Source organism: Elgaria multicarinata, chromosome 1, assembly GCF_023053635.1.
Source record: "Elgaria multicarinata webbii isolate HBS135686 ecotype San Diego chromosome 1, rElgMul1.1.pri, whole genome shotgun sequence".
NCBI classification, from domain to species: Eukaryota; Metazoa; Chordata; class Lepidosauria; order Squamata; family Anguidae; genus Elgaria; species Elgaria multicarinata.
The window spans coordinates 158,002,445-158,014,725 of NC_086171.1; the positions used below are offsets into that span (position 1 = coordinate 158,002,445).

At 47.0% G+C, this 12,281-nt stretch overlaps 1 protein-coding gene across 6 annotated transcripts in view; it reads right to left on the reverse strand.

Annotated features, from left to right (window-relative positions):
- AMPD2 (adenosine monophosphate deaminase 2) overlaps positions 1-12,281 on the reverse strand; it is a 60,402-nt gene that overhangs the window by 26,939 nt on the left and 21,182 nt on the right. For 5 of the 6 annotated variants that reach the window (XM_063140556.1, XM_063140564.1, XM_063140570.1 and 2 more), the window contains exon 2: positions 2,321-2,451. In XM_063140556.1, coding sequence (XP_062996626.1) covers positions 2,321-2,451 — 131 coding nt within the window. Of the gene's footprint in view, positions 1-2,320; positions 2,452-5,571; positions 5,623-12,281 lie in introns of those variants that run through there. The other variant, XM_063140585.1, reaches the window with a different exon arrangement.

Here is a 12,281-nt window from a genome sequence, read left to right on the forward strand (position 1 = left end):
AAGCACTTAGAGAAGATTTGGAATTGTTTATAAGATGTTTGTGGATTTATTTATTCTGAGTGAGTCGATAAGGTGAAGGATGAAATTTATGACATATAAACGCGCATATACTACTATGTTAAAAAAAAACACCACAATAAAAGATAGTCCTTTTGAATCACAAGGTAAGGAACAAGATAGAGCTGACTTTCAGAGATGTGTAAGGAAAGTTACAAAGCTAGATTTGCACACTATAACGAAGGACCTGTTTTTTTCCATTCTTAACAGTGATTATGTCTGCATTCATCTACAAGTTGTACCCTGGTTCCAGTGCATGAAGACATTCAGACACACGTGGGGAGCTGCTGACTGTCTCAGGTCAAACCCTGGTATTGCCAGCATGTGTGAAAGGCACTTATCGAGTGGGTGCAGGAGAAACCATTTGCAGTATGCATTTCCGTGTTGTGGCTAACAGAGCCGTGAGCCACTGGCAGCAAGCACATTCTACCAGACGCAGACACGACGTGGAAGCTGAGTCAAGCTTGCTCTGCAAGGATTTCCCCCAATAAATCAGACAAGCAATTCAATTACTTAACCTCCCAGTCGGTCGAAAGAAATGCATTTTCAATTAATTCACTTGGGGCCCAATTCCTGAAGCCCTGCCTATGGTAATGTTGCACTCACGCTTGAAAAGTAACTACAGGCAGAAAGCCAAATGTTCAGGCCAGCGGGTATTACAATGGAAACACTTCTCCTACGTAAGCCTAAAGTGCGCAGCAGCATTAGAATTACCGGTGAGGCAAAGTGGGACCACTCAGCAATGGCCCACAGATGACTGAGTTGAAATCCTGGGCTCTTTGGGTCTTTCCTGCTGGGAAGCGCACCCTAGATCTTCAAAGCAGAGAAGGGCCCCTCCAGACACAAAGTCTGGCCAAAGCACTCCCATAATCGCTTTCCCTGAAGAGGGCTCAGCTCACACTTCAGCCGAGGATGTTGCTGGGCATAAATGTATACTCCGGTTGCCTGAAGCAGGCAGTTTGGAATTGGATCATGCCACAAGGTGAAAACGTGCATGGAACGACTCCCCCCGTCCCACCGCCCTTCTTCTCACGTCTCCTGCAATGCGCAGGTGAGTCCATCGTTCACGGATTCTAGTGGCTCCAGAAATCATTCTAAACAACCCTAAGTAGAGACCTACACATAGGGGTCTGGCCATTTAAGCGAACAAAGGTCTGTAGCAAGCATAACAGGTCTGGGCTTGGAAGCAGCCACAAATCATCCCAGATGAGGTTGCAAGCAATTCTTGGCTTATCTTGACTACCATGTAACATTGTGAGACTGCTGAATTGCTGAAGCAGTGGAGTGTTGGACTGGGAGTTGGGAGATTCAGATTCTGGTCCCCACTTGGCCATGGAAACTCACTGGGTGACTTTGGGTCAGTCACAGACACTCAGACCAACCTACCTCACAGGGTTGTTGTTGTGAGGATAACATGAAGAGGAGGAAAATTGTATACACCAGTGGTCTTCAACTGGACCAGATCTGAGACCCACCTCAGACTTTCAACCTGCAACATGGGACTCACTTTCACAATTTCACAATTGCCCAATATGGCAGCAACAGCTTTGCCGTGACTCATCTGGACTGATCTCACGAACCACGTTTGGGCTGTGACCCACTGGTTGAAGACCACTGATGTACACTGCCTTGGGTTCCTTGGAGAAAAAAAGGCAGGCTATAAATGAAATAAATAACTGCACAAGGGCACTAAAGCAATGTGACAATCTGATCCTCTGTGAAGTACCCCAAGGAAATTCCACTACAAGCACTCCTAACACTGGGTTGGATCCAGAGTTCTCCTTCCATTTACCCTGATGGATTTCAATCTAGCAGAGGTGTCCACAAATGAAAGGGGAGGGGTAAGTTTTTACCAGTTCCCCCATTCCCATGCACTACCTCCCACACAGTGGCACAGGGTCCCCCAAGCCTCCAGAGCAGATTTTTGGAGGGAGCCCATTTTGTGGGATCTGAGAATGACCCATTCCGTGAGCAGAAGTCTTCTCCCGAATCTCTGAATCCAATCCATTCTCTCCAACAGTAAAGGATGCATATTTTCTTCTGGCAAATGCCAGAGAATCACATGTGTTGCTCTGACTTCAAGAAGGTTTTCTAAGAAAGAAGAAAACTGGCCTTGTTTGTTATATGTAGACATCAAAAAGAGCAATCAAAGGAAAAGAGGAACTCAGGGTCATTGGGCACCGGCTCTGATGTGGGGACCCTCCTAGGTCTTGTTCCAAGGCTATTCTGTACAAAAGCCACAGTGAGGAAGAAGAAAGGCTACCTCAGCAATCTCTTTGTATTTGCCATCCATGGAGGTGCGCAGGTCAACTGGGAAATGCTTCAGGCAGTGGGGAGGCCCTGGAAGGGAACGTGCAGGCTGTAACTGGCGGGACCGTGGACCTCCGTGGATCTCTGTGGAAATAGACAGAACAGTTGTCAGGGAGATAAGAGAAAGCCATGAGCTGCATGCATGCCCAGAACAGCATGAGGGAAGAAGAGAAGTTTAATAAGACTTAATAATACTGCTGCCTGGATCTAAACGGAGATCTACAGGAGCACAGTTTTGCTTTCCTAGGATTTTCTGCAGAAATCTTTGCTGATTAACAGGCGCCCCTCATTTCACTCGACACTTGCTAAAGAGTTGGCTTTACCATCATTTGCTCCCTTCTCAGTCCTCTTCATGCCTTTGACGGAAGCAGGCTGTGTCTTATAGAAATGCCGCAATATAGATCTGTCTAAGGCAGCCTTCCCCAACCTGTGCCCTCCAGATGTGTTGGACTGCAATTCCCATAATTCCCAGCCAGCGTGGTGTACATAGAAATAATGAGCATGGGCTCTCCCCCCCCCCCCCACGCCATTCTTGAATCTGATTTTCAGATCCTTGTAGTCGCGAGGGTGCTTTCCAAAAGCCGTTCCTTCACTTCATGCATTGAAAAGCACAAAGCTGCTAGAAGGACTCAAGACTAGTTCAGGGCACTGGCAGAGCAAAGACGCTACTTAAAACTAGAAACAAAGCAAGTTTAATCCTAGTAGCCATCCTGATATACAATGTCTAATAATTGGCAGATATTAATACCAGATGGGAAACCCGACGTGAAACATGCAGGAGTGTTTTTCTAATTTCTTTCTCTTGCAGTGGTGCCCAGTTCATCAATACAAGAGCTAAATTCCCAGCTACAATCAGAGCCCACATTAAAAATAGAAGACTGCTTCCTAGCACAAGGGCTACACTCCTACGCTGAAAAATCTGTTCACCCACCCCCAAAGTCCACCTCAAAAGGTCAACTGAGCCCCACAATCAAATCACCAGCTGTTGGTCTGTGTCATAGGCCCCCAGATCTGTTCTCTTGCAAACATCCAAGAACTAGCTTAAGATCCATCTTCCTCCACTTGCTGTTACAGCTGCCCTGACACCAGAGACCGAGTCCCACAGCTTTTATTCTTGTGTCTGGCCTGGAATGACGAGAAGAGCTCCAAGAAAACTCTTCCATGTCAGCTCATTCATTTTGTCAATGTATGGCCATGTGTTAATTTTCAGAGCGAGTGTACAATTCACAATCCTTACCTTATTCATCCTAACAACAGCCCTGTGAGGTAAGCCACTCCTCCCTCAGCTGTTACCAGCTGCTGCCATTCCAGCAGGCTGAGGCAGAGGGAGATGGGATGGGATGCAGGGCCACTCTACCAGCCTTGCTGAAAGTCTGCTTGCTTTTTTCCTCTTCCCTCCCCATCCCCTTTTCCCTTTGTATCATATCTTTTTAGATTGTATGCCTGCAAGAAGGAACTGTCTTTTTTTTTTTAAAAAAAAAAAATGTTTGTACGTAAGCTGTTCTGAGAGCCTTTTTGGCTGAGGAGCAGGATACAAATTTGCTAAATAAATAAATAAATATTCTCATTTCACAGATGGGGGACTGAAGGTTAGAGACAGTGGACTGGTTCACACAATCGCCGAACTTGTTAACTATGTGCACATGCCAGTCACAAGCCAGCCTGATTTGTTTTATTACTCTCACCAGCACAGTTTACTGTGTCATCTGACTCCAGAGAGGATGGGATGCCACTGTGGTTACCAAACCACCCCAGAATCCTAAAATAACTCATGGGAAGTGGATCCACACTTCCCACGAGTGAAATGCTACTCATGGAACACTCCCACCGGATGAAGGACAAGAATACAACGTTTGCTGATTCCTCCTTCCCCCTGCAACTCCCTGAAAATCTGTTGTGTAAGGTTGAATAGTATGAAAGCTGGTGTAAGGGGTTGCAGGCAGAATCAACCAAAATTGCATCTTTCACCCATCAGCCAATGGAGACCCTCTGCCGGATCCCAATCCCTTCCGTGAACATAAGTTCTTGCATCCGTGGAAGGGCAAGTCTGGATCTATCCCAATATTATATTTCAGAATTCATTCAGTATCAAGCTTGCTGGTGCCTAGTTTTATTTTTAATTCATGACTTTTGCAGCTCCCCGCCCCCTGCCCCTTCAGCAAGGAAAATAACAACAGCACAACAAATATTACAATCTACAAATAAAACATTCCAATCAAATGCTGTCATGTTTCTGGTGGAAGATCCAAGAGCATTCAACCCAGCGGATGCAAATTTCAGATTCTGGCCATAGGACCTATCGAATTACTCTGTGAAAACCTTTGCCATATAACCATGGTAGCAACCCACTCTCACCGGGTTTGGATGATACGGTAAGCCGTGCCAATGAAGTTAAATAAGCAAATCGGTCTGGCATGTGACCAACACATGCAGCGTGATTAACAAGCCGTTGTGGCTTGTTAACCATACTGGTGATCGTGCAAACCAGGTCAGTAACTTGCCCAAAGGCACTCAGTGAATTTTCATACCCGTGGGATTTGAGGTCACTCTCCCAGATAGAAATTCAGTCCACAATTATGTTGGACCACACTGTTTCTCATTTGTGTTTCTGTTACCTAGTCATACAGTAGAAGATGTTAGCGATCTGAGGACGAGGCCTCACTTTAGATGGGCAACATTCCAGTATCAACTGGCTTCACCATTCAAGCATTCACAACAATCAAGAAGCTAACACATTTTCAATAGCATCTCCTTATGTTACAGATGAAAAAACACCAGTAAATCTACCAGGTTGAACAAGGAATTTCTGGCAGGGCCAGGAACTAACTATACTGGAGAGGAGGGCATTGCTGTGGAACATATGCTTTGCCTATAGAAGGAGGAGGCCACTACTTTATTCCCTGCCATGCCCTGTTAAATGGTCCTCAGGCAGAAGACCTGGGGGGGGGGGAGAACCTCTACCCAAAACCATGCAGAGACACTGCCAGTAAAAGATAGTAGGCTAGAGGGGCCTTGCTCACTATAAAGCAGCAGCGCCTTCTTATTTTTCACTGGATTCAATACTCAGCTGTCCCTACTGAGGATGAGAGGCACTCAAAAAGGTAGCCGTTCCCTGCTAAGGCTTTAATCTATGGGTCCAGAAGGCCTACCCTGCTGCTGCCTAATGTGAAAATAATAACCAGCCTCCGGCTCGGAGATCAGTACCTTAGTTGGCTTCCGGAGGAACCGTAAGGGGAATAACACATCCTTTGTTCTATTAAAAGGAACCTGGCAAAGGCACCCTCTCTCCTGTTTGTGACTGCAGAGGCAAACGGCAAACACCATGGGCGGATCTGCCGGACCCTATGCTGAGCTTCAGGGATATGATCAGCAGAGAGGAACTGCTCAAAGTCCATTCTAGAGGGGTGACTGGCTTTTTGCTCCCAGGCCTTAACACGGTAACGAAAGCAACTGCTTGTAGATCAGATCTTTCCTCTGATACAGCCATTCCTAGCTCCCATGCAGGGCACAGGGGGGAGTTGCTGGAGAAATCAATAAAAAACAAAACTGTATTTTGCTTGCTGTGGGCCAAGATCTACCATGGAGAGGTCTCTCTGGAGCTACACAGGAATCGAGGGATGACCTAACTACCTACCTGTGCACAGCACGGGGCAAAGCAAGTTGTGAAAACACAGAGCTGCAGGCAACAGCTATGTTCCCTGGAGTTGAAACTCATGCCATCAGAACTGACATGCCTGACCTCAACATTCCTAAAAATAAAGCAAGGTAAACAATATGGATGCCAAGGGAAGGGGAATGAAAGAATGTGGAGTTCCTGGAGACATTTTGGAAGCAGGTCAGAGTCTCAACTGCTACGTGGTCACTGTATGGATTGTCGAACATAAACTCCGACACATACCTTGTTGCAGACATCCTCCCTACGAAAGGTGCCTCTACCCACTCTTCTCCCAAGCAGTCCTGTCTATTTAGCCATATCATCATCCCGGCTATCAACAGGCTTCTAAAGGAAAGCCACATTAAGGCGGACACCTTCCCACCCCGCACCTCACCGTAGGCCTCTTGAGCCTTCAACAGCTGCCTCACATGCATAAATTCAGAGGGTGAAGTGCTCCTCATTACTGCATATATACAGTGGCAGAAACTGTACCTGTTGAGCTTCTGCCTCTCCTGCAGCTGCTAAAGGCATAAGAGGGCGGTTAGAAATCAAGATGGCAACTTCAGCCATAGCCCTGTTAAACCCACTATGCTGACACTTGGGAAAGTTCTGAGAAGTAACCAAGGCACTAGAACTACTTGCCAGCCCAGTCAAACACTGCATCCAGGCTTTGTTTAGAAGGTTTCCCTCTTTCCAACAGCTGAAAGATGAATACTACTAATGCCACAAAAAAAGACTAATCAGCTGATTCATTCAAGCATATTATGAAGTTGCCTCTAGACATGTTTATGTTTCTATCTCTAAAGACATTTTCACAATACAGAAAATATGTTTTTTCTCTGTACTTCCATATGTCTCCGAGGCACCTAAAAATGACTTGTCAAACATGAGATTAACTGACACATGCTTCCATATTCTCACACACGTGTGCCCCTGCATACATTATGGTAGTCACCATGGAGACACACAGTGGACATACAGGAGCTCGTCTTTCCCATAATGGCCAAGTATAGATGTAAGACAAGTGATCTTCGATCCTGTGTGAATTCCTACTGCTGCCCCTTCCTGGCTAGTATAAACTGTGGTCAAGTTGTTAGGTCTTCACTGGCAGTAACCATGGTTTGCAAACCAGCTTCTAGCCTTGGCGACAAAACTCCAATTTGAAAGCTAATTGGTGCAGATGTTCATGCTGCTCTGTAGTTAATGCTAATCAGGGCCAGGGTGGCTATAATCTATGAAGGTGAGAGTAGGAGGAAGATGAAGGGATTGTGCAAGCCTGCAGCACTGCAGCAGAGTCCTGAGTTCCTAACCATGGTTGGCAGTGCATTTTCATTGGGCCAACTTGCAAAGGAACCCTAAAACAGAAGAGAATATTCTTAATTTACTGAGTAGGGATATAAGTAATATTTATTATTTATTTATTTTAGTAACTTTTATCCCGCCCTTTAGCCAAAAAGGCTCTCAAGGCAGCTTACAAAAATATTTCTTAAGACAGTCCCTGCCCACAGGCTTACAATCTTAAAAACATGACACAAAAGGAAAGGGAATTGGGAGGGAGGAGGAAAAGGTTCAAAGGTGCCAAGAAAAGTGACACCTCTTGCTCAGTTAGACTCTCATCAACAGTTACTGGCAACGACACACTGTGACATTGTTGCCTGCTGTCAATAGGCAGGAAATCTAGATGTCTCTTACATTAATTGCGTCATAAGGCAAAATCATCTGGCTCGGTCAGAACTTTCTTTCATTTCGAGTATTCATAGCTATGCAAGAGCATCGATACTAAACATTAAAGAACAAGTGGAATTTCTGAATCAGGACTGCCATGACCAAGCATTTTACAGGCTTTATCCTTCCCGGAAGCCAATGTGACTCAGTATGGGGTGTGGTTGTTGTCCTGGGGCAGGGGAGCTCCAGGTCCCAGTCACCCTGCAGCCATGCAGCTCAGAGCAACCATGGGCCAAGCACTCTCTCTCCCCCAACCTATCAATGGCTCCTAGTCCTAATGGCTATATGCTACATCCATGTACACCAGTTGCTGGGGAACATGGGCTGGGGGCTGCTGTTGCACACATGTCCTGCTTGTGGGTTCCCCGTGGTCAGCTGTTTAGCAATTGTGTGAACAGAATGCTGGATTAGACAAACCCTTGGCCTGACCCAGCATGGCTCTTCTTATGTTAAACTAACCTACAGGGTTGTGGTGAGGAGGGAGAGATCCAGGTATGCCCCCCTAAGCTCTTGGAAGAAGGACGGGATCAAAATATTACGATGAATTAAGCCATAGTCCCTGGCCAAGCCCATTGCCCCTATAAACATTTTCCCCAATGCCTCATGTCCTCCTTTCTTTTTTCATCTCTGCCATATGCCTTTCTTTGATGGCTTTATAAAGGTATTAGATAAGTTCATGGAGGATAGGGCTATCGATGGCTACTAATGATTATTAATTATTACAGTCATATGCCAGCCTTTTTCCTCTTGTAAAAAACCCAACGTAGGTTAGGCTGAGAGTCAATGACTAGATCAAAGTCACCCAATGACCTACATGGCCAAGTGGGGATTAGAACCTGGATCTCCTGAGTTCCAGTGCAACACTCTAACCACTATACCACACAGGCCACCACTGACTATATATTACATTCAAGATGAAAGACAGACTGCCTCTCAATACCAGTCGCTGGGGAACACAAGTGTGCTATTGCACACATGGGCTGCTTGTGGGCTAGCCATGGACATCTGGTTGGGCACTGCGGGAAGTGAATGCTGAGCTCGATGGGCCCTGGGTCTGATCCAGATCCTCCGACATAATTATGAAGAGAATGTCAATTGGTACAGTACATATGTTCATGCAGACTCATGGCTCGCTTGCCCTGCCCATCCTAAATCACAGAATCTGGCATTTCCTTGGCTGAATTCTACAAGCCCTCTCTATAATTACTGACATCCACTGCTCAAGTGACTACATTTATCTTCCCATCCAAACCAGTTATTGTCTATAGCTGCCGGCCAGGACACAACCCACCCAAGCCAGTTGATCTGCAAACACTGGTTTCTCATGTCACTCTTTCTCACCATGATCCAGAAATACTAATGTAAAAAAGGTATTTAGTACCAACAGGGTCAGAACATACAAGTAAGTGAAGGTGGAATCCTATCCATGTTTAGATGGGGGAAAGGCCTACAACTCCAAGAATGCCCCAGCCAGCCATGCAGGCTGGGGAACGCCAAGAATTGTAGCAATCTTTTCCATCTAAACATGCATAGGACTGCACTCTTAGTTATTTCCCAGGAACTGACAAGCAAGAATGGGTGAAAAACTTTAATAGCACTGGAGGTGCATGGAAGGTGAGTAACTAATCAGCTCCAGTTACCCCTATAAATATCTTGAAATCAATACAAGATGCAGGTTAGTGATTTCAGAGGGAAGCTTCCAATCCACAGAAGATATGAAGATGCTATATACCAAGTCAAACCAATGGTCCACCTAGGTATTGTCTACACCAGGGTGGGGGACATGATTTGCGAGATTTGGCTGACTTGTCCCCCACAGCTCCTCCAAAAGAAGGATGATTTCAGTGGATGTGGCCACAGCCATGGATGCCATGTCCCACACCCATTTTGCCTTTCTCCCTGGTGGGAGAGGGACAGAATTCTGTGCCTCTCTCAACGTGAAGTAAGGGAGTGCTGGGAGGGGGAGCAACTCCTCACAGGGCCAGCAGAGTCCCTGGTTTCATGCACTGTTACGTTGTCCCCATGAGGATGGCACACAGCGCGCAAAAGGACTTGGACAATGCTAGCCCAGACCCCTGCCACCCATATTCCCGCTGTTATCTCTGAACTGCAATTGGGCATAACAGCAAGGATTCCTCCAGGGGGCAGGGTTTGGAGGTCAAGATTGGGTGATTCCAAGGAGACTTCACAGGCCAGTTGAGGACCGACCTGTGGGCCTCAGATTCCCTACTCCTGGTCTACACTGACTGGCAGAAGCTCTCCAGAGCTTCAGGCAGGAGTCCCTGTTCTTGCCATACCGCTAAATGCCAGGAATTGAACCTGGGACCTTTTGCATGCAAAGTGTTTATGAGCTATGGCTCTTCCCCAAAGATTCCAAATAACAAAAGTTCCTGATGGTCCCTTTAAATATTCCAAAGCAACGGGAAAGCAAACAGCTGCTGCAGTCCCCAGACCACTCCTCTGCCAGACACTGCTGCACCCATTCTAAGGTAGCAAGCAGGATGCCAGGGAAAGGACAATGATGGATGAAAGCACCAGCGGAGGAAAAGATCAGGAGGCACGGCGGCTGCATCTTCATGGTTCCACTTGCTCTTGGATTTTCTGCTACTGTTGCAGCCTCAGAGTTTTTTAAAAGGACAGGCAACCTTATATGCCTGCTGTCCATGAGACACACATTTTTCTTCTATACCCACCAGGGTCTAATAGAACATTTGTAAAATGATACACCAAGAAACATAACTTTTGAAACAAGTTCCAATGATTAACTTCTGCCCATCTAGTGTTCTTAGTAGTTGCATCAGAACTCTTATCTTGGGGTCTCAGCCAGCTGCCATGTAACTCACGGTGTTTAAAAAACCTCTTGATTCTACCCCAGAAGCAAGTGCATTACAGTGGCTAGCAAAACACATTTTGTGCGTGCAGATGTTCAGTTTTCCTTCCCTTCTTCCCGGAAAAGAAAGCCAGCCCCCTACTGTAACAAGCAGCTTCTGGGCAACGCATCTCTATCTGGGAAGGTGGAACCGTTTCACCCACTGAAAGCTAAGCAGTGTTTCGCAAGTGCTACAATTCCCCTGCAAGGTGGGGCGATGCAGGAGCAACTTGCTTCGCCCGGCTTTACTCATATACTGAGCTCGCTGGAGACACGTCAGAACTTTGCAGGTGCACCGTGGCCTTGCCATGACGCGAGGCTGCAATAATCACCGGAGAAGCATCAACTCTTGTTCTAGTACAGGCAGCCCAGGATCCTCCACTGTCACATCTGATTCAGAGTGCATCTGTCTTTGATGCTCCTGAGGGCCTGCTGTCTGCTGCATCCCATATGCGGAGGGGAGATGCGTTTGCTTGGGGGCTCTGCTGCTCCTCTCCCACCCCCCACCCCGAGCCAGGCACTGGCTAAAAACACAGACAGGCTCCGCTGTGCCTCGCTAATGACCCTCACATGCCTCCCTAATGGGCTCCCTGTGCACAGTGCAAACAATCAATTCATTAGGAAAAACCAGCAGGGCTGGGGAACAGCCAGGCCAATTGCAAGGGGGAGGCTTGGCAGCCCCATCAAAGTCAGCACAGGGTTTTAGCTCAGGAGGGGGGCAGCCAAGTACAGCTGCGCCTGTGGTGCCAAAAGGCTGGCGGGGCAACCGCATGCATGGCAGCACAGATTTCTCTAGCATTTCTATCACTGCCGCCACTGCCAACTTCAGGGAGTGGTTTGCCCAAGCTCCGGAAGCTGCCTTGTGCCGAGTGGTCCATCTAGCCCAGGACTGTTGATGCTGACTGGCCAGGATGGCTCTCCAGGGTTTCAGGCAGGGATTCTTACAGCCCTACCTGGAGATGCCGGGGTTCGAACCTGGGACCTTCTTCAGGGAAAGCAGGTGCTCTACTACAGAGATAGGGCTCCTCTCCCCTGGGTCAGACAGTCTCTCGGCACCTGCCAAAGCCAGCTGGGGAGCGTCCATTCCAAGGCGAACACACACACACACACACACTGCTGGAACAAAGGTCCTTGCAATGCTGCAGTAAAATTATGGTGGGTTCAGCAGTGTGGTCTGCTGCTCCCACACTCAGATGATCATTGGAAGGGAAATCAGAATGTTTCTACATAGCTTCCCACATGATCTACTGTGAAATTGTAATGTTCTTACAGCTGCATGGCAAACCCTGGCCACATGCAGAAGACCCTATGACCATGGACACCACCGGGTCAGTAACATGTCCCTTTTCATACCACTCTTTGGGAACTCCTGACCCCATCCCACCCATACAAATGCAGAAATGTGGTTAATTCAGATACATGTTGCTTCCCAGGATTCATTAACATGTGCGCTTGTCATTGTGACATATTTTTGGCAAGAGGTGATTAGGTACTCCAGTCTGACTTAAGAGGACAATATGTTTCTTCTTGCATACTATCCTTGGGGTTTTCTCACACATGTGGGGAGGGGAGAGAAGCAATTATAGTTAGTTTCTTAGTGACTAAAATGTTTATTTTGAGAACCTGGAAAGCTAGAGCACTGAAATGCCTATTTTGGCATCACGA